Source organism: Monocercomonoides exilis (assembly GCF_001643675.1).
Source record: "Monocercomonoides exilis strain PA203 chromosome Unknown scaffold9-1957334, whole genome shotgun sequence".
NCBI lineage: Eukaryota > Preaxostyla > Oxymonadida > Polymastigidae > Monocercomonoides > Monocercomonoides exilis.
The window spans coordinates 540,911-562,500 of record NW_027150554.1 but is presented as its reverse complement, the minus strand read 5'-3'; the positions used below and the strand labels follow the sequence as shown (position 1 = coordinate 562,500).

Below are 21,590 nucleotides of genomic sequence, written 5' to 3'. Positions count from 1 at the left end.
GAAGAAGAAGAAGAAGAGGAAGGAAAAGAAGAAGAAGATGCAGCAGGAATTGAAGAAGAAGGGATAATTGCATCATTAACAGAAGAAGAAGGATTATTATTATTATTATTATTATTATTATTATTATTATTATTATTATTATTAGCAGCAGCAGATGTATTTGAAGAAGAAGAGGAAGAGGAAGAGGAAGAGGAAGAAGAAGATGACGACGACGATGAAGCAAACAAAGACGGAGGAGGTGGAGAAGAAGGCGAAGGCGAAGGAGAAGGTGAAGAAGCAGTCATCGAATACAGCTGAGGCGAAGAAGAAGAAGGAGCAGCATAAGAAGAGAGCAAAGGAGAAGTGAATGAATGAGTGGAGAACAAAGAGGTGGAAGAAGAAAGAGAAGAATTGGTGTCAAAGAGATTGCCAGATGAGACAGCAGAAAAAGGAGGAGAAAGAAAAGTGTCAGCAGAAAGAGCAGAGGAAGAGTAATAGGAGGAGAAGGAGGAGGAGGAGGAGGAACCTAATAGAGAAGAAGAGGAAGAAGAAGATGATGATGAGGAGGAGGAGGAAGAAGAAGAAGAGGAAGAGGAAGAGGAAGAGGAAGAGGAAGAAGAAGAAGAAGCAGGTGGATCTGAAGAAGAAGACGACGACGAAGAAGACGAAGAAGACGAAGATGATGAAGAACCACCATCTGCTTCAATCAAATCCTTCCTTGAAATCGAAGGGAACGTCGAAGTAGAATGCTGCCTATGAGCAGTTTTAGGAGAGAAGATTGAAGGGCGAGAAGAAGTCGGAATGAATGAAAGCGTCTTTCGGAGAAATACCTCGTTGGAGATCGGCACGAAATGGGCGTCGGAGTAATACGACGTAATTTCTCCGCCGGAGAAACTTGGTTTTATTTCTCCGTCTGGATTGAGAAAAGATGCGTTTGCGACGCTGCTGTTGCTGCAAGTGTTGTAGTTGCTGCAGTTTGTGATGCTCAGCCGAGGGTTGCTGAGGTTGTTGGGAGAAGAAGAGGAAGAGGAAGAAGAAGAGGAAGAGGAAGAGGAAGAAGAGGAAGAGGAGGAGAAAGGGAAGGAAATGGATGAAGAAGATGGGTTTGAAGAAGAGGAGGAGGAGGAAGGAAAAGAAGAAGAAAATGAAGAAGCAGAAGAAGAAGGAGGAGGAAGAGAAGAAGAAGAAGGTATTATTTGTGTTGAAGAGATGTTTGTTAGAGTAGACGAAGTGTTTTTCTTGATGAAGTTTTTGTGGTCGTATGAATCAGAAGAGTTGATAAGGGTAGAAGAAGAGGAGGAGGAGATGGAGGCAGAATTGAATAATGGAGAAGCAGAAGCAGAAGCAGAAGAAGGAAAAGAAGAAGAAAATGAAGAAGAAGAAGAAGATGATGATGATGTTTTTGTTGTATAGCAATGAAGGGGAGGCGGCGGAGGAGGGAGAGGAAGAATGAATGGAGCAGACAGACGTGAAGATAGAGAAGAAGGTATTTGAAGCTGTATATCATTTTTATCTTCTTGTTTATCACGTTTCTCTTGTTTCTCTTGCATTTCTTGAATTTCTTGTATTTCTTGTAACTTTTGATGTTTTTGATGCTTTTGCTGTAGTTTCTGTTTCTTTTGCAGTTGAAGCTGAGGCTGTATATGAGAATGTGTCTGAGTGTGTGGCATAACACATGAACGAGCATATAACTGTGTCTGTGTCTGTGTCTGTGTCTGTGTCTGTGTCTGTGTCTGTGATTGTGTTTGTGTTTGCGATATTGAGGTTGATGGTGATGGTGATGGTGAATGAGATTCTGAATGAGATTGAGATTGTGCTTGCGCTTGTGCTTCTGCTTGTGCTTCTGCTTGTGCTTGTGCTTGTGCTTTTGCTTTTGCTTTTGCTTCTGCTTCTGCTTGTACTTCAATATTTGCTCTTATTTGTGCTTGTACAAAAAATTGTATTTGTGCTGGTGAAAGATCTTGTGATTGAGAATCTGTTTGAGAGTCTGTTTGAGAATCTGTTTGAGAATCTGTTTGAGATTTTGATAAAGATTCTGAATGTGAATGAGATTGCGTATGTGTCTGTGAATGTGTTTGTGAAAGAGAAGGCGTCTTGAGATGTTGCTGTGGTGAACAAGGAAGAGAGGAAAAGGACGAATTTTCAGAGGAAAGATGATGTGTGGAAGAGAATGGGGTGTTTGATGATGACAATAAGGAAGAAGAAGAAGAAGAAGATGACGATGATGATGATGATGAAGTACATAATTTGGTGATGTTAATAGAATTGGTGATGCTATCATTACTATTGCTACTATTAATTTTATTATTATATGGAATATTATTATTATTATTATTATTCAACTCATTTGATGCCAAATACGAAGAATTCTTCTTCATAGCTGATGCATCCCACAATGCCTGCGTCTCAGAAAGCAGACAATTATCTGCCAATTTCTGAGTCGATCGATTCACTGCCATTTCTTCTGGCGAAGGCAGCTGGTCATTCGAAATCTGATTGAAATGGGCGGAAGAAATTGTGAAGTTGCTTTCTTTGTTCTTTGAGGAAGATGAGAATAAAACTGAGGGATCAGAGATTTGATACGTGCTATCGGAATTGATGCGACTGAAAGGCTGCAAACGATCAAGAGACAAAGAAGAGGACGAAGATGTTGAAGAAGAAGAAGAAGGTGATGATGATGATGAAAATGAATCATTCGAAGTATAAGAAGCATTTGTAGGAATAATTCCGGCACTTACAGGATATGCCGGCAAAGTTTGGGATAAAGATGTATATTTCGAATTTGCCGGCAAATAAAAATGTGATGGGTTTGCAGCAGAATTTAATTTATATGGGACATTTGAAGATGTTCGAAAAGTCGGTGGTGGTGGAGGAGGAGGAAGAGGGAGTGAACGCCTTGTGCTTTGAAGAGCACCAGAAACAGCATTGATTGTGCCGTTGGCACTGAAATTTGATTTATCATTTGTACGAGCATCACCATCAGCACTATGACCAGCATTGCTATTCACATAGGAATAACCGTCATAAAATGTCCGAGTTGTGTCTAAAACAGCCAAAGCAGCTGGCATTGAACTGGATGTTTCTTTCAGCTCTTTCGGTTCTTTCTGCTTTTTGTGTTCAGAAAGGCTGTTTTGATGGCTATGCTGATGATTGTAGTTCATTGCTGTTTGCAGAATGGAATTCGGAGGGGAAGAATTCATTGAAATACAAGTTGAAGAAAGTGAAGAAGAAGAAGAAGCCGTAAATGGAGGAGGTGGTGGAAGAGGCAAAAATGTTGACAAGGGTGACAATTAAGCTGAAGCAGAAGCTGTTGCTTTAACTCCACTCAGCACAGCAGGCATTCCCAAAGAAGAGGAGGAAGAAGAGGAAGAATAAGAAGAATCAATTGTTTTCTCTCTCTGCCTGTTAGCTGCCTCCACCTTCCCTTTCTCTCTCCACTCCTGTGAAAGAAGATGTGTTCTGTGTGAAACAGACGCCGAAGCCGACGCAAACGCCGGAGATGGAGAAAAAGACTGGCTTTTATGCGACGCAGCTCCGTTTCGAGAGGCAGAGTCATCAACTAACTGATGCTTAGAGACAGAAGAAGAGGAAGAAGATGATGATGAGGAGGAGGAGGAGGATGAGGAGGTGGAAGAAGAAGAAGAAGGGGAGATGGACGAGCTGATGTGATGATTGCGGCGGAAGGGGTGGAGACTCGACTGGCGCTGATGATGCTGCTGCTGTTGCTGTTGCTGTTGCGAAGTTTGAGGCTGGGCGTCTGAATACTTCAAATTAGACGTCTTTCGCTGGTGAGAGACAGATGCCAGCAGCATTTGGACGGAGTCTTCTGTTCCGTCCGTCTTTTCTGGCTTCAGTTTGATTCGCTCTAATTTTTTGGCTTTTGTCTCCGCAAAGCGAACGGTCAGTTGAGGAGAAAGAGGCCCAAGATGTGAGCCGTCCACAGATTTTCGAGCAATAATCGCATCTTCAATACGAGCAAATCGAACGAATCCGATTTGCCTGCTCCTTTGGGTCACAGGGTCTACCATGATTTTAACATCTGCAACTTTTCCATAAGGCTGAAAAAGCTTGTATAGATCATCTTTGATTAATTTCAAAATGTTCATTCAAAATTTAATTAAAAAAAATAAAATTCTTTGTGAAAAATAAAAGGAAAAACCTTCCGTTGTTGTAAAGCTCAATGGCTTGATGTAAAGATTTATGTTTGGAGGATCAGGTTCTGGTTCTTTTATCACATTTGAAAGCCTCACGAGTAATGTTTTCCCGTCAAATTGCTTCCTATCCCAAGCCTTAATTGCCGCTTGTGCTTCTTCTGGCTTTGAGAATCGAACAAATCCAATTCCCAAGCTTTCCCCTGTACTTCTTCCAATCTGATTTAAATTAATAAAGAAATAGAAAATAACAAGAAAAAAAGGTATAAAACCATGACTTTTGCTGATTCAATTGATCCGTATGGAGAAAACATTAAGTGAAGCTTTGCGTCATCTATGTGACTTGGAAGATATTTGACAAAAACGTTATATGGATCAAGTTGCTCGTTTTGTGTTAATTCTTTTATTTGGCTATTAGAGGGGGCATCCCTATTAAACATGAATAAATGAAAATATTACATCAAAAAAGAAATTGTATGTTGCTTAATAATTGCTCAAACATCTCTTCTCAGCTTCAATAAAGAATTATTTTCTATACTCGATCAACCCTTAATTTGGTTCACTGAAAATTTATTAATAAAAATTATATGAAAAATAACTTTAAAATCCATGAAGTGAAATGACAAGACGTCAAAAAAACTTATCTAGAAGATGAGGATGGTTCCTCCTCCTCTTCTTCTGTTGGTATTGTTGATGTGATTCTTTCTTTTTCAATAAGTTGAGAAACACGCTCCATTTTGGAAAGAAGAAGTGTGACCGATGATGTCCAGTTATCCAACACGCCAACAGATGAAAAAGGCTGCACAAAGTTTATTGTTCTAATTTTAAACGAAAAATAATTCAAATAAAATAGAAAAAAAATATTCAAAAAGACTAATCAAACCCTTCAGGTCGATTAATTTTTCCGTATATCTCTTTTGACACAACCATTCGAGAAACAACTTTTTCAGTCTCCTAAAAAAACAATTATTTTTATAAAAAAATAAAATAAATAAAAACAAAAATAAAAATAGAATGAAAGAAGAAAGAAATTTCATATCAAATAGTTATTTGCATTTAATATATATAAACAGCCACAAACTTCTTTTGAAAGAGAAAGGAGTTCAGCAAGGCGACTGAAATGCATTTGCTTGTAGAACTTTGCAATGACTCTGAGATCCTGTGAAGAGCACAAAACAGTGTTGCATAATCATATCAATAAAAAGTGAGAAAAAAAGAAGGGAAAATAAATATTAAATTCACTAAAATAAATTAAAAATAAAAATAGAAAATCAAATTGCTTGTCTTTTCGAATAAGTAATTTCTCGATTTCTCAATCATACGTGTTCTGTTATTCGCTGGTACAACTTTTCCAAAAACGTTTTCTTCAGTTCTTCTTTGTTGTTCAAAACCGAACACCGATTTTCACCTGAATAGCAAATATCAAAGAAATAGCACGACATAAATTATTTGAATAATGAAACATACAGAAAAAAGTGTTGGGGGAAAAACTTATGAAATGTGAAAGAGAAAGATGGTATTTCAAACCAGCAATAGGAATATTTCCTTCAAAGATTGGAGATTCAGAGAGAAGAGAAGGCACAACATGCTGCTTGACAATCGGAAGATCGATTCGCTCGTCTTTCAAAAACGACTCAGCAACCATTCTTCATAATAAAGAAAGATAAATAGCAAATACAGTATTCATTAATTAAAGAAATAAAAATTAAAAATTAAAAAGAATTTTTTTTTTTATTTTTCGTTTGAAATTCAACAATAATGATGCAATAACTCATTTCAATAACAAAGCTGGGGAAAAAAGTAATCCCAATTTCGAACATAAAAACTCCTCTTTAATGGCTCTTAACTCAAATCGCAATAACACAGCATACGAAAGAGTCTTAAACTTGCTTGATGCCTTTGTCTCCTTCACGCAGTCCATGTTCAGATCCCTTTGCTCTTCGCTCAGAGGCGCCATCACAACAAACGAAGCAAAGCCAGCAAGCGCCATGTCGAGCGTGGCAATAACTTTCTCTCTCCTCTTCTCGCCTTTTGTTTTGACTTCGTCAATTTCCATTTTTCCTGATTCTTCTTTTTCATTTTCTTTCTCTGCATCAGCTTCGTCTTCTTCTTTGTCTTCCCATCCTTCCCATCCGCCTGTTTGCAATGATTTTTGATCTTTCTTCAGCTTCTCTTTTTCGCATGCCTTGTAAATTGCTCGATAATCCCTGGCAACAGAAATGTAATCATCTTCGTGCAAATGAATCATAATCATTTGTGTGTAATATGCAACCTAATCATCAGTTGATAAAGAATTGGATAAAATATATTTGTAATAGTAAATTAATAAATAAAAATTGAATGCGCACATAATGTTTTTCTGTTTGCTTTAGAGAAAATTTCTTCGCTTGAATGCCTGCTTGAATGAAATTGTCAACCGCCAAATTTAATCTTACTTGTTCGATAAGGATTTTGGCTCTCTCATCGCGAGAAAGCGTGCCTGCTGTTTCCACTTGCACCTCCATCAGTACGTCAGCGGCTTCCTTCAATTTTCCCAACCTTTCATACATATATGTAAGCATTCTTGTCAATTCTATCCTCAATGCTTCGTATGCAATCTGAACGCATAAACAAAAACATTCTTTGCAAAATCAAAGAAAAATAAAATTAGCTCTAACGTTTCCATCTGTAACTCTTCTAAGGGTTTGGATAAGTGCGACAGCAATTTCGCCATCAGGTAATTGCTTTGCAAGTTTTGAGCAATGCTTAAATAAAGATTTCAATGACTATATCGTGAAACAAATAAAAAATCATTATATAGCTACGGGCATAGAATCAAAAGCTCAAAATGAAACCTCAATTATTGGTCCACGGACTTTTGTCAATTCTTCAATGCGGTTGTTCAATTGTTCCCACATTTTTCCATCAAATAAGTATTGTGCAGTAGCAATAAGAACCTGTGTTTCGCTTTCTGCGTCTTGTTGCTGTATGAATAAAACAAAATTCTTAATTATTGTCAAAAATAAATGAAACAAACTTTGCGGTATGTTCGTTCAGCAACGGATAAGCATTGCATGACACCTTGAAAATCGCCTTTTTCATGTAGTTTTTTAGCTGTCTCTAGAACCTGTGCAATCGGAACTTTCTCTGGATTTTTTGAAGATTCAATATCCATTCTTTTTGAAAACATTATGGGAGTAATTATTTATTTGGTGCTAAAATATATCTCTTTGAGAATTTAATTTCACTCAATGCTTCCATAATCTTTTCTCATCTTTTTATTTTTTTCAATATTTTATATCAAAAGATAATGTCTGAATAGATTAATAAAGAGGGTGATTTTTAAACCCGGACTTTTTTGAAAAAGTCCGGGTTTAAAAATCACCCTAAATCCTTTCTTTGAGCAATATTTAATAATTAAAATTTGTGAATCAAAAAAACAATTTTAGAAAAAATTAAATAAGTTCGAAACTACTTTTTTCCAAAGCACCCTTTTGTTTAAAAGCATGATCAGAAACGAATTATTACCACTCATTTTTCATCTCTCTCTCTCTCTCTCTCTCTCTCTCTCTCTCTTTTTTTTTTTTTTTTTTTTTTTTTTTTTTTTTGAATTGTTTTTGTTTTGTCTTGTTTTGTTATTCTTTATTCTTCATTGCATTTTGAAGAGCATTTTTCAACCTTAACCAATCAATGTCTGACATTTGACTCATCAAACCACATCTTCTCCATTATCTCAATAATTTCTTTTCTTTTTATATCTTCAATCAAAGTCCGAACTCCGTCTCTCATTATCTTCTGCACTTCCTCCGCTTACACACAACCCACCTATCTTGCTATTTCTGATTGTTGTTTCCCTCATCTCCACATAGCTGTTCTCAATATCAACCAATGACCCATTCCATTTGCACAATCCTTCTTTTCTATTGTTTTTTTCATTGACTATTTCATCTTCTCTTTCTCCATCAAACACACACACCTCAATCCTCACATTCTTTGAATTCCCGATCTGCATCATGCTTCCCTTGTTCACCGAATTCTCGCATTTTCCAAACGAGCAGTACAGCACGCTCACCTCTTGCTCAGCTTCTTCCATTCCGATAGCACACCCTTCCGACAGAACGCTCACATTTTCAATAACCATCTCTTTCATTTCCACTTTCGCTTTGCCTCCCACCATTACCACATCGCTTTCACATTCAATGTTTGTGATGATTGTCTCAACCACTTCCACTTTTGACTCTTCACAAAATGAAAGCACTTATGCTGATGAATGAAGATTCCTGAATGCTGAATCAAATATCCTCAGCTCTCTTCTTTCCACACTCACAACTGAACTGTTCACTTTTTATTCAGTTTCGGTTGTACAGAATTCACATTTTTGTATCTCCATTGATCCGTCCTTCACTTTGAAATGATAAAAGTGAGTTGCTTCAAATCCATCTTCAAACTCGAATGAGCACTTCTCCACAGCGATTTCATTCACAAACTCCATGACGCAATCATTCTCTGCTGATTTTTCAATATCCGATTTCAACTTCACAATCGCTTGGGAATTTTTGAATGAATTCACATTCAGATCCCCAATCACACAGTCGCCAGAAACAACTCCTTCTCCGTCAATCAGAATCGCATTCATCACACCTTGCTCAATGTGGTCAATCCCACAATTGATACTGGAACAAGGATTGGTCTGAGCCCCACATCGTCTGCCATCCGCCCCTGACCCGTTCAAAAACACTTGAAGCCCATAAAAGAATGTTATCAGCGGAATCAGATCAACATCTGTCTCACCCTCAACATCCCTCCCGCAGATGGAGTTGTCTGAGTTCAATGATTCCTGGTTGAAGTTCAAAGCAAACATCGTTTCGTTGATCTGTCGAATAATTGAGTAGCATTTGATGAATATATCTTTCCCAACAAAAGCCTCATTCATACAAAACATGATATTCACAATGAAAATCCTCAGGCATGGTATCTGAGTTTCATCAGCATAGTTAACATTTGGATCGGCTCCATTGATAAACAGCTCTCCACTACGCTCTGATTCCGTCGAGCACGTTCAAATCGAAAAAGAGCAATCATTGATTTTTCAAAAATGATTCTTCAATCTTCACCACCACTTTCATTCCTCCTTTTTCTGCGCAATAAGCGCTTTTGATACTCTTCATTGCACACTCATCCAAAAAGCGTTTTATGGAATTATCAAATGAGACCTTAACACTAGCTCCATCTTTGTTTCATTAATTCGTGTGCTCGAAAATGAACAGTCGATAACTTTAAACGAAGGGATTCTATTATTTGTTTGGCTGTTTTTTTCAATATTCTGTGTTAATGAAACGCTCATTCATTTTTCAAGTTCAAGCTCATTTATTACAATCACGCATCTCCTCCTTTTCCAACCATCTGATTAATTCGAAACAAAAACACAAATATCACAGTTCAACTCATATAAAAACCTTTCACAAATCACAATTATATTAGTCACTTTTCAAAACTTCAATTCAATGTTAAAACAAACTTTTTGAACGCATTTAATTTTTAGTAACAAGGTTGGAAAATAATTATATTTATTTATTGGATTATTTGCATTCGAAAAGATTTGTTGAGTTCAAAGTCAATAGATAATTCTTGTTTGAATGTTTTATTATCATCGAAATGACAAGAAATTTAAAAAAAAATATTTTCAAACTTAGGTAACATAAGTTAATAAAGCAGTTAAAAAAAATGAACTTGCAAAAATATCTTTGAAAGTTCATTTTTTAAAACACTAAAACTAAAATTGAAATATTCAACAATTTGAAATAGTAAAATATTGATTGTTAAGACGTCATTTGTACATTCTTTATTCTCAAACAAATCTTTGAAATAATGCGAAAATATTAAATCGAGCAATTCCAATATTACAACGTGCTGATTTCTTGTAGTTGGAAAAAGTTAAATCTGAAGTTTAATTTATTTATCAAATAAAGAACAAAAAGTTAATGATCAATATATTTCGCTTTATTATTTAATAGCCAGTTTGAAGATACAAAAAGTTAAAATCTCACACATTTGTTTGAAAGCTTATAATTTGAAAATGCCATTCATCTGAAACGAGTGTACTCAAAAATACAGCCAGAAAGGATTATTTCTCCAACAATAAAAATATCAATGTTGAAATTATGGTACTTTAATACAATAAAAATGAATACTTGAAATAGGTAATTTATCTATTTTATAATTAAAAATTGATAATGACAAAAATATTAAAAAGTCACCAAAATTTCCGAATACAGTGAAAAAAAACGAAAAAATGCGAACTCGATATTGCACATCATCTTTGACCGACACATAAATCAAAAAAATCTCTTGTTGCAAAGGCTTAATTAATTGGTTAATCACAACTTTAAGAAACATTCAGAAACTCGTTTTTATTCAGATTTTTTGTGACAGAATGATTTGTTATAATATTATAAACATGCTAGGTGTGAATTTTTCATTTCTGTAATTCCGTTTTTTCCATGAAAAAAATCAAATTTTCGAAAATATTGCGGTTATGATCAAATTGAAATCTAAAATTTTTGTTTGATAATTTAACAATTTTTGGAAATTTCACAGTTTCGTTCAAATTGGTTTGTTTGTCAAAATCTTTCAATTCAAAGCATGTGAATTTAAGTAATTCGAAGTTCTTTTTTGTTTGTTATATTTTATTGTTTTTAAGGAATAAAATACGTGAAAATGAACTCATTGGATTTCCTTTTGCTTTATGGTTTTCTCCCGAACCAATATATAAGGTTTATGGTTTGTGAAAAAATTTTTTCATTTTTTTTAAAAAAGTGTTAGGGTTAAAATCAAATAATCACTTTTTCACGTGTTTGATAAAATGAAAAAAAAATAAATATTTGAATAAAGTGCTCACTTCTATTTTCATTTGTTTGTCAAAGAAAAAAAGGAAAATATTTCATAAAAAATTTGAAACAACTCTTTTTATAAATTGATTTCGATAAATATTATTTGAAATACGGGTGATTATTTTAAAAATCAAATTTTTTCATACAAAAATTTCTGTGCAAAAATTTTTCAAGAATACAAATCAAAAAATTGAAATGTGAAAAGGCCTATTGAATACATTTTTATCTTTGATTCGGAAAAACCATATGAATTCGGAAACAATTATCATGCTTTATCTCTTTTGAATTTTAAAATTTTCTTTTAAAAAACAAACAATTTTTGAAAAATCAACACCCAGAAAAAAGATATAATTTCAAAAATAATCCCCCAAATAATTGATCATAACCACAATGTTTTTGAAAATTTGATTTTTTTCATAAAAAAAACGGAATTACAGAAATGAAATATTCACCCCTATCATGAATTATTAAAGTATATAAAATTATTATATCACAAAAAATCTTAATAAAAACGAGTTTCTGAATGTTTCTTAAAGTTGTGATCTGCAACATATATCAGTCATTCAAATTTTCTTCATTCTATATTATCAAAAAGATTCAAAATTCGATTTATTTAATTTATTTAGGGTTTGATTTTTATTTGAACCTTGTTTTTATTGAATCCAAACTTTTTTCTCATCTCGCGATAAATTCTGTTTAAAAAAATGAAACAAGCACACAAACAATTTTGTTATATTGGAAAATAATGCATCTGGAAAAAAGTTTTTTCTTTTTTATTCTGATGATAAAATATCAAATTCTTTGGTATTTTTTTATCAATGTTTGACATTGATTAATAAAGTTTTTATAAGTATTTAATTCCACATTTTATATTTGCGACACTAATTTATTTTTCAATCACGTTTTATGAATTTCTGAAAAAAATTAACTTATTCCTTCAAGATTTCTATTTTATTTTATTTATACGATGAGTGAAAATTGTTGGAAAAATAAATATCGATAGTTTCAAGAATTTCCAAAAACGCGAATAAGAATTTGTAAAAAACAATGTTAACATTCAAAGAACTTAATTTCAAAAGCTCGTGGAAATACTTGTTAAACATTGATAAAAAAAAACTAAATAATATGATATCTTTTTATCAACATGGGACAAAATATTTGATTTCAGGCATTTTTTTTGAAAAATTATGAACTTTTGATTAACTTTTTGTGATCAAAAAATTTGTAAAAAAATGAGTTCATTTTTTGACATTTGTGAAATGTTGGAAAACTTTGGGTTTTGATTTCAATGATGTTTGTTTACAGATATGAAAATCTAATTTATTTTGAAATCTGATAAAGTTTAATATGTTATAAGTGAAACAATTTTTTCATGCTTTGTGCAAAAAAAGCTTGAAAGTTCATATTTTCCCCCATATGAAATGAATGACTGATAAGAATTATTAATTCATGTTCTTCCGGTTCATAAAAGCAAAACTTTTAATGACAAATAGTTTCTTTCCCATTCTTGTAACCCAGCCCCAGTTAATATCATCAAAAAAGTCAATTTCCTATTAAACAACAAAGTTAATTTATTTTTTCCACTTGTTTGTTCAAAAGTGTTTCGTTGGAAATATTCTGACGAAAAATCTCAATTTCATTTATTTTTTTCCCACTTGTTGTCATTTTTATGTTTTTGTTAATTTGAAGATCATCATTACTCCGCATTAATCATAGATTTCTTCTTTTTCCCCTTCAAATAGTCATTTTTGTTTTTGTTTTTCTATTTCCTTTTTCCAGTTTTTTCATTCTTTTCTTTTTATTCATTCATTCTTTTTCAAACTTTGTTCCATTGTGCAGTGATGAAAATAAAAACAGACTTTTTTTTATAAATTCTTTCAATTGTTTGTTGAATTGCGAAATAATTCTTTAAATAAAATTTTTGATTCATAAGAATCAATTCATCTCATTTTCTCAAACATTAACAGAATAATCAAAACTATCCAAAGATAAACTACGAAAATTTTCTCTTTTAAGAATGTTAAATCTTTCTCGAAAACTAATGAAGGAATATTCGTATCCTTCTTCTTCCAACTTTTCAAACACTTTCCTATTCATTTTTTCAATTTCATCATCCTTTTCAACCTTTTCATTTTCCTCCACTTCTTTTTCATCTTCATCATCTCTCCTTTCTTCTCTCTTCTTTCCATTTAATTTCCTTGAAACATTCTGAAAAAATGTCAAGCCATTAAATGTAATTTTGTCCTTCGACGTTGGTTGCTAAATTTCCTCCAAGATTACATCAGCAGCACCACTCTCCAGCAAGTCTTTAATTTTCACTGCTCTGCAACCAGCTGCTCCTCTAAATATACTCATGCACCAGGTGCGTATTTCTATTTGATCAGCGTTTGATTCTTGAAAAATCTGAATAACGAGGTTTATAAGATCAACTTGTTCTTTACCATGTAATCCACTGTATTCCAAGTAAATTTTCAGTGTTCGGAGCCATCCCACTAAATGAATCTCTTCTTTCGTTTCTTTTCCTTTCTCTATCTCTTCTTTTCTCTTCCAATCAACACATTTCATCAGTTCTTTTAATTCTCTTTCTGCTTCTCTACAAAAATGCAGCTCATCAATAATGGCATCTTCCAAGCTTTTTTGACTCCAAAGTCGGCAAATCAAAAACTCCCAAGCAGATTGATATGCAAGCCTTGTCAGATTGTGATGTTCTTGATGATATTTGATGATATCTTTTGTTTCATTCAGGAAAAGTTTTGGCTCCATTTCCTTTGAAAAAAATAAACAAAGAAAAAATAAAAAAAGAAAAATTTATAATATCAAAATGGAAATAGAAATGTTCACACTGATAATGAACAAATACAACACAAAGCCAGTAATGCCATTTCCGCTTCGTTCTGAGTCTCCTCGTTTTCCTCTTTCTTCAACGCAACTTTCAGAAGACAAGGCACACAAATTGGATATAATTCTGATGAATTCCCGATGTTCAGCATAAGATAGCATTCGCAAAGATCTGCCAGTAGCTTTTCTCTCTTTCCTTCATCTTTCTCACTTTCATCAATCATCATCTTCTTTATCTTTTCCTTCAAAGAAGATTCTTCAAAACCATGCACCCATACATTTTTCAGCACATTGACACATCCAACATGCTTCAATAGCAAAATCATATTCTCTGCAGGTAATTTCTTTTCTTCAAATATTCTGCATATTTTGTCAAACAGTTCTTTTGTGATAACGGATTTAAATTCTTCTTTATTCATTTCATCAATTATCCCCTTCATTTCAGAGATTTTTTGTTTCTGATCTTCCTCATTGCGATCTTCAAGCTTGGAAAACAATTCTTTTAAAAAATAAGAAAGAAATACATTCTTCAGAATTAAAATTCAACAACGCTTGCAAACCAGTGAATCTTTCAATAATGCTAATCGTCTACATTTATGAAAATGCATTGAAGTCATTGAACAACACAATTTTGAATATTCATGTTGAATAAACACACGTTTGGACAGAAAAAAATACATGAAAATTTACGCTTAACAGCCATAAAAATATCTTTATTCATACCTTCCTTCTATATGCTGACATTTTTGAAAGATAATTCAAAGATAAAGAACGGTTTATCAATTGAAATATTTTATAATGGATTCTTCGATCGAACAGAAATATTTGAACAGAAATATCAAATACAAATTGAGAAATCCAAGCATTAATATTTCCTATAGAACAGGAAATAATATATCCTGTGATAACATCAGGCAATGTTGGAGTTGCATTGAAATTGAAATTCATTCTGTTGATTATTATATTTGTATGGTTCATGAAATTCAATTATTTTATTTTTTTGAAATAATAAATTTGTGTGCGTGTATTTTATGTTGTTCGATAAATCGTGAAGATATTTCCAACGGCAAATTTTGCAAAGATTCTTTTATTTGTTATTATCCAAAAATAGGAGAATTTTTGTCTATCATTGCAAAACGTCACTGGTGGACGGTGAGGACTGTTGATGACTGCTCATGTCAAACGATAGAAAGTGTTTAGTGCTGATTTATTTTGAACAAACCTGATGAAATTGAGAAGAAAACATTTCTGGACATGTTTCATAAGAGCAAGAAATAGATGCATTTGAGGATGGGAATAACCTTGGAAAGGACTATTGGTGAATTGGATGACAAATCTGTCGAAAACAGAAGGAATAATGAATTTTTATTGGAGGGAAACAGATACCAATGGAATAACATAGAGTTATTGACTGAAAAATATGTTAAGAAGGTTTGTTGTTGTTATTTATTTTGAAGTGATAATTATTTTTTCATTCAGGATGTTGAAAGAGCGAAGGATTAGATGGCTTTGAAGAAGAAGATGAAAAGCAGGAAAAGAAAATTAAAGGTGGACAGATGATATTCGAGACATAATGAAGATGCCTGACATTGGGCATTGGTGATGAATAGTTTTAGAGAAAAGAAGATTTTTTGTGAAAAAATGGAAGCGAAAAACTGAAAGAAATGGAATGAAAAAGATATTGATCAATATTTCCTATTTTTTGTTGGTAAGAGAGAAAGAGATTGAGCTGAAAGTGAAAAAGATTCAGAGGTTTCTGCTCGGAAGAAGAAAAAGATACTGAAGAAAAGAATTTCAATGATTTTCTCCGAAGATATATATTGGCTTTCATCTTCACAATTTTCAACAATGAATTATCTCATTCAATTCTTTCATCATCTATGTCTTCTTCTTCTTCAAATGAATCGGCATCATCTGAAGAATTTATTCATTTTTTGTTGCAACAAACATTTAGAATGAAATCAAGAAGAAGAAGACAATGAATAAGAATTGGATGAGTTTGAAGAACAAGAAAAAAAGAAGATTCAGTTTGCAATAGAAGAGATTACTTGAAGAAGATGAAGAAATTAAATAAAATACGATGTTGCACTAATGAATGGATAACATAAATCATTTGAATAATAAGAGATTATTAAATATGATGAAAAATTGGTTTTGAAATTGACAAGAAGACAAAAATTGCTTATTTCTCAGTTGTTTTGCTTATGTGAAGTGAACGCAACATAAACATCTGTTCGCTTGCATTTCCGTTCAATAGACTTTCTCACTTCTCTTCTTCTGTTATTTCTTCTTCTGATACTTCAGATTATCACTGAAAATATTATTCTTCAGTTTCTGACAAATTCCAAGAAAAAAGATAATAACTTATCATCCTCTTCATTTGTATCTTTCAATTCTTTTTTCTTCAACATCCAGAATTCAACACACAATCACAAACTCTTCTTTTGCATCACATTTGAGAGGAATTTGAGATTTGCACATGCATTTTCATGGAGAATTGAAAAGTTATATTTTCAAAACAGAGGACGCTAATCCACCAGTTGAACAACGCACCATTGAAGCAGTTGAAATTCTATTTGACAAACACGAACTTCTGCTTAAGGGAAGAAGTGAACCAGTGTTTTTTCCTCTTCATTTCATTCTGTTAAATCACCTTTTTAGTATTGTGATGATGATATTTTCATTGGCAACGACTGATAAAGAGAAAAGGACTTCAATCGTTTCCTAAACAAGCAATGAGTTTTTCGAACGAATTGTTGTTCACTTTATTGAAAGATGCACAATTTGATACAGAAATGTTCCCTTGTGGAAATTGCATAATAATATGGGAGAAAATATTCAAAAGGCTGAATTTGAAAAGATATGGAAAATAACAGTGGAAACTTGTTCATGTTTTGTCATAAAAGTGGAAAAGTTGAGGAAGAAGAGAAGCCGATGAGAATGTTGGAGGTGAATTGGAAGTTACAAGATCCTTCGTTTTTTGATCTTGTTGAAACATCACCTTATTCAATTCTCTTCACTAATGTTCCGATTCGCTAAGTTGCATGCATGTTGCTCAACTCTGTCGAAGTTTTCACATGAAACAAATGAAAAAACAAATCAATCTCTTTCTTCTTCTTTATATTTCACATTTTTATCATAAGCAGGCTCATTTCCTTTTCATTTTTCTTCGCAAAGCAACATGGATGTGTGACATTTTTTCTCACTTCTCATTCATTATCTCCTCAATCATAAGCACCTGCAAACAGGACTACAAAAATCAACAGATACAATAACAGTGGAAATGGAGAAAGAGTGATGCTGTGACTGATTGAAAATTTCGTTGACCTTTTATGGAATTTATCGACTTCATTGGTTGCACTAAGACTCTTTGTGGAAATTTTCTGTTTATTTCTAAATATGATCTGAAAAAAATTGTGAACAAGGAGCATTAGAAATGAGAGATGGATTCAAATGAGTTCGATTGGTTGGATAAGCTGTGTAGATTGAAAAGGAAGGTGATAGAGGAGAAATATGTGATTCCATTGGTTGTGTATTTGTGGACGAACTGGAGTGGGAATGGATTTGTTTCGAGAGAGAAAGGAGGAGACTTCAGCTGTTGTGGGTATTCAGAAGCACCTTGTTCATCAATTGATCACTTAATTTCTCTGAGATATGAGCCACTTGGAAAAGGCGAATCCCAGATCAGCGTTGGGGATTCAGGGTTGCTGAGCCATTCGATATTATTCTTGTCTTCGTTGCCAACTTTGCCAGATTCAGAAGCGCCAGCAGTTGTGATAAAAGGAACAAAGAAAGGGACAAGCGTGACAATTGCTGATGAAGATGGGAATGATTTGGATGATGGTTCAATGATATCGTCGAATGTGAGTCTGTCATTCTTCAATTTATCATTCACCAAACCTAGCATTACCACCAATCATGCAGTATTCATTGAATCCTCTGGAGCAAATACACATTTATCTGTCACAGATTGTTCATTTGGATCGTTGACAGGGTTGACAGAGACCGCAGGATATTGCGTGATGAGAGTGAATGGAGGGAGCGCAGCAATTCAAAGCAGCACGTTGAATAAGATCAACGAATTGAAAGGGTTCATTGCGTTCAGCCAAAGTGTTATTGAGGTGATATTTCAGAATGTGAACATTTCGTTTGCTGGTATTACAGAAAGAAGTCTGATATCGATGATGGAGGAAGAAAGCCAGATGAATGAAAAGGAAAACACTCATTCAAATGCAAATAGCAACAGACCTGTTTTGAGAGTTGTTGGATGCTCATTTTCCAACATTACGAAGGAAGGGATTGGAGCGAGCGTCGTTGAAGTGGGATCATTTGAGAATGGAGTGGAGTGCACGATAGAAGAGTGTGCAATGAAGAGTTGCAAAAGCGCTTTGAGTGATGAAGGAGGAGGAATGAAAGTGGAGCTGAAGAACGAAGAATCTGTTTTGAAAGTGAATGGGAGCACGCTTTCGACATGCAAATGCTCGACTGATACAGGGCGCGGCGGAGGACTGTTTATCAATGGAGCCGATCCAAATGTTAACTATGCTGATGAAACTCAGATACCATGCCTGAGGATTTTCATTGTGAATATCATGTTTTGTATGAATGAGGCTTTTGTTGGGAAAGATATATTCATCAAATGCTACTCAATTATTCGACAGATCAACGAAACGATGTTTGCTTTGAACTTCAACCAGGAATCATTGAACTCAGACAACTCCATCTGCGGGAGGGATGTTGAGGGTGAGACAGATGTTGATCTGATTCCGCTGATAACATTCTTTTATGGGCTTCAAGTGTTTTTGAACGGGTCAGGGGCGGATGGCAGACGATGTGGGGCTCAGACCAATCCTTGTTCCAGTATCAATTGTGGGATTGACCACATTGAGCAAGGTGTGATGAATGCGATTCTGATTGACGGAGAAGGAGTTGTTTCTGGCGACTGTGTGATTGGGGATCTGAATGTGAATTCATTCAAAAATTCCCAAGCGATTGTGAAGTTGAAATCGGATATTGAAAAATCAGCAGAGAATGATTGCGTCATGGAGTTTGTGAATGAAATCGCTGTGGAGAAGTGCTCATTCGAGTTTGAAGATGGATTTGAAGCAACTCACTTTTATCATTTCAAAGTGAAGGACGGATCAATGGAGATACAAAAATGTGAATTCTGTACAACCGAAACTGAATAAAAAGTGAACAGTTCAGTTGTGAGTGTGGAAAGAAGAGAGCTGAGGATATTTGATTCAGCATTCAGGAATCTTCATTCATCAGCATAAGTGCTTTCATTTTGTGAAGAGTCAAAAGTGGAAGTGGTTGAGACAATCATCACAAACATTGAATGTGAAAGCGATGTGGTAATGGTGGGAGGCAAAGCGAAAGTGGAAATGAAAGAGATGGTTATTGAAAATGTGAGCGTTCTGTCGGAAGGGTGTGCTATCGGAATGGAAGAAGCTGAGCAAGAGGTGAGCGTGCTGTACTGCTCGTTTGGAAAATGCGAGAATTCGGTGAACAAGGGAAGCATGATGCAGATCGGGAATTCAAAGAATGTGAGGATTGAGGTGTGTGTGTTTGATGGAGAAAGAGAAGATGAAATAGTCAATGAAAAAAACAATAGAAAAGAAGGATTGTGCAAATGGAATGGGTCATTGGTTGATATTGAGAACAGCTATGTGGAGATGATGGAAACAACAATCAGAAATAGCAAGGCAGGTGGGCTGTGGGTGAGTGGAGGGAGCACCTAGATTGAAAATGGTATGTTTGAAAACAACAAGCCATCTGTTGAGGGATATCCATCAGCCAGAAGGAATGTGATTTGTGAAGGGAATGGTGAATTGGATGTTGTGAGTGTGAAAGGGGGAGATGGAATGTTGCCAAACACATCGTTGTGGATATTAGACGAGGGATGTCAATTGGGAGGGATAGCTTCAGAAAGAGGATCATCATTTTTCATCCCTGTTTTGGAAGAAGTGAAGAATATTTCTCAGCCAAATGGGGATGAAGAACTGATCATTCATGGGAAGTTGCTTCTGCCATGCAATTTGTCAGCAAAGATAAACATGAAAGAAGGAGTTGAAGAGGAAATCGTGAAAAAAGGAATTGATGAAGAAGACTGTGTGTCAGAGAATGAGATCCATTCAATTATTTCATCTTCAGAATTGGAGAAAGTGAGAGACGAGACAGAAGTGAGCATGTGCATCCTTTTTGGAAAAGCTGATTCTCCTTCCTCAACAAATTCATTCATTCTGAAGAATACAAGTGAAACAAAGGCGAATGGAAATGAAAGGATTGTTGAAGGAGGAAAAGAAGGGAAATCATATTGGTTATTGATTGTTTGCATTGCAATTGTTGTTGTACTATTAATTGCATTGATAATATTTGTTGTTCGATGGAGAAATTCAAAAGAAGAAGCAAAAAAATACAAGGAGATTGTTGATGATAATATCAAAAAGGATCCGAAGCCGATTGAGATAGTGACGATGGAGATGTCACCAGAGGAGCAGTAGAGGAGAGCTGAGAGGGAGGCAGAGAAGAAGAGCGAAGAGATAATAAAGAAAAGAATAAATGGAAAGGAGATGGTGCATTCGGAGTCTGAAGAGTATTTGTTATCTGAAAGTGGATCGACTGAATACATTCTGAGGAAAGATTCAGATAAGATTCCTGATTGGGCATTGGAGAAGGTTGATGATGAGGAAATTAGAAAACAGACTCCATTTCCATCCATTTCATCCACTTCAACAACTGATTCTGATTCAACATTTGTCCGAGGTGAGGATCTGTGCCCGACCACCTCATCCATGTCGAATCTGGTGGATGCAATAGCGTGCTCATCTCCTCACGAAAAGCTGATTGTGGATCTGAGGGATTCACTGTTCATGTTGTTGCATGGAAGGAACGAGAAGAAAGAGATAGCAATAGGCACTCTTCAGGAGAGAGAGATGACAGCTGCTCAGATCCTGTTCTGGGTGGTGAATGGAGCACTGCACTCATCTGACGAAATGGACAATCCTCTTCCATCTCTTGCCAACCTCATCCCTCACATTGTGCTGTTCTCAGAGCACATGGTGATCTGCATTGTGATGCATTCAGATCTTTTATCAGATGATTCAGATTCATCCTCCATCTCTTCGTCAACTGTTGTCACATCTGCAAGCGACGAAGACGATGATGATGATAGTGACTCTCTCCCTTCTTCTGCCTTTGAGGATGAAGATTATTTCAAAAAAGAGCGCCTGAGGTGGAAGGCGCCTGAGTTGCTGATCAACAAGAAGATGGGAGCAACAAAGGAGTCAGTTTCATTCTCAATCGGGATGATGCTGTGGGAGTGCATGACACATTAGATACAGTTTTGTGAGAACGACGCTGTGATTGCTGGAGACAAGATTGAAAAAGGAGAAAGGCCAGATATGATTAAGATTGAAAGAAGTTCAATGAAAGAGATTGAGAAATCATGTGTACAGCACTATTCTGAAGGAAGATTGAGCTTGAAAAATCAAAAGAGAGAATTTATTGTTCATTTTACAAAAGGGATGACAATTCTTACTGTATCAGATGCAATTAGCTTGGAGGAAATATCAAATTTATGCAAAAAAAAGCGGAAGCGTGCAAAATGGATTCATGGAATACGCATGAGATGTTCAACATGTGACATCTTGAAAGAATTTATAAGAGAAGTTAAGAAAATTTGAAGTTTTTCAATCAGTTGAAGGATTATAACTTTTTTTGCTGGAATGATCAAAAGTTTTACTAATAAGAA

At 34.7% G+C, this 21,590-nt stretch overlaps 6 protein-coding genes across 6 annotated transcripts in view; 2 read left to right on the top strand and 4 right to left on the bottom strand.

Annotated features, from left to right (window-relative positions):
- Nucleotides 1-3,140, bottom strand: part of MONOS_15731 (uncharacterized protein) — a gene marked incomplete at its 5' end in the record, with an annotated part of 7,547 nt that extends 4,407 nt beyond the window's left edge. The window contains one exon of the mRNA XM_067868623.1: nucleotides 1-3,140. This exon is cut by the window's left edge and continues 4,407 nt beyond it. Within this exon, the coding sequence (XP_067732346.1) occupies nucleotides 1-3,140 (3,140 nt within the window).
- A 129-nt stretch (nucleotides 3,141-3,269) lies between these two features.
- MONOS_15730 (putative 26S proteasome non-ATPase regulatory subunit 12) lies at nucleotides 3,270-7,284 on the bottom strand (the record flags this gene model as incomplete). The annotated part of the gene is made up of 14 exons (XM_067868622.1): nucleotides 3,270-4,060; nucleotides 4,139-4,349; nucleotides 4,403-4,559; nucleotides 4,771-4,835; nucleotides 4,858-4,948; nucleotides 5,014-5,084; nucleotides 5,212-5,289; nucleotides 5,453-5,538; nucleotides 5,658-5,776; nucleotides 6,002-6,402; nucleotides 6,479-6,727; nucleotides 6,788-6,895; nucleotides 6,965-7,093; nucleotides 7,147-7,284. The coding sequence occupies 14 exons, from the start codon at nucleotides 7,282-7,284 to the stop codon at nucleotides 3,270-3,272; spliced, it is 2,694 nt and encodes an 897-aa protein (XP_067732345.1).
- A 400-nt stretch (nucleotides 7,285-7,684) lies between these two features.
- MONOS_17185 (uncharacterized protein) lies at nucleotides 7,685-9,288 on the bottom strand (the record flags this gene model as incomplete). The annotated part of the gene is made up of 3 exons (XM_067870080.1): nucleotides 7,685-8,339; nucleotides 8,475-9,149; nucleotides 9,285-9,288. 3 exons carry the CDS (start codon nucleotides 9,286-9,288, stop codon nucleotides 7,870-7,872), a joined length of 1,149 nt encoding a protein of 382 aa, XP_067732344.1. The 3' UTR covers nucleotides 7,685-7,869.
- A 3,456-nt stretch (nucleotides 9,289-12,744) lies between these two features.
- Nucleotides 12,745-14,631, bottom strand: MONOS_16134 (uncharacterized protein). Its single transcript, XM_067869049.1, has 4 exons — nucleotides 14,561-14,631; nucleotides 14,398-14,425; nucleotides 13,843-14,336; nucleotides 12,745-13,765 (listed from the first exon to the last, which is right to left on the bottom strand). The coding sequence occupies exons 1-4, from the start codon at nucleotides 14,579-14,581 to the stop codon at nucleotides 13,259-13,261; spliced, it is 1,050 nt and encodes a 349-aa protein (XP_067732343.1). The 5' UTR covers nucleotides 14,582-14,631; the 3' UTR covers nucleotides 12,745-13,258.
- A 4,959-nt stretch (nucleotides 14,632-19,590) lies between these two features.
- Nucleotides 19,591-20,340, top strand: MONOS_14272 (uncharacterized protein; the record flags this gene model as incomplete). Its single annotated transcript, XM_067867059.1, has 1 exon — nucleotides 19,591-20,340. The coding sequence occupies one exon, from the start codon at nucleotides 19,591-19,593 to the stop codon at nucleotides 20,338-20,340; it is 750 nt and encodes a 249-aa protein (XP_067732342.1).
- A 69-nt stretch (nucleotides 20,341-20,409) lies between these two features.
- MONOS_14271 (uncharacterized protein) lies at nucleotides 20,410-21,174 on the top strand (the record flags this gene model as incomplete). Its single annotated transcript, XM_067867058.1, has 1 exon — nucleotides 20,410-21,174. The coding sequence occupies one exon, from the start codon at nucleotides 20,410-20,412 to the stop codon at nucleotides 21,172-21,174; it is 765 nt and encodes a 254-aa protein (XP_067732341.1).
- Between the last annotated feature and the right edge of the window lie 416 nt (nucleotides 21,175-21,590).

What these genes read in the sequence shown, in the direction of transcription:
- MONOS_16134 (XM_067869049.1), bottom strand. Translation starts at nt 14,581, where the DNA reads ATGTCAGCATATAGAAGGAAG. An exon ending in TGTCAGCATATAGAAGGAAG is followed by an intron (nt 14,426 to 14,560) that starts GTATGAATAAAG and finishes TCATAAATGTAG; the next exon opens with ACGATTAGCATTATTGAAAG. An exon ending in CATTATTGAAAGATTCACTG is followed by an intron (nt 14,337 to 14,397) that starts GTTTGCAAGCGT and finishes ATTTTTTAAAAG; the next exon opens with AATTGTTTTCCAAGCTTGAA.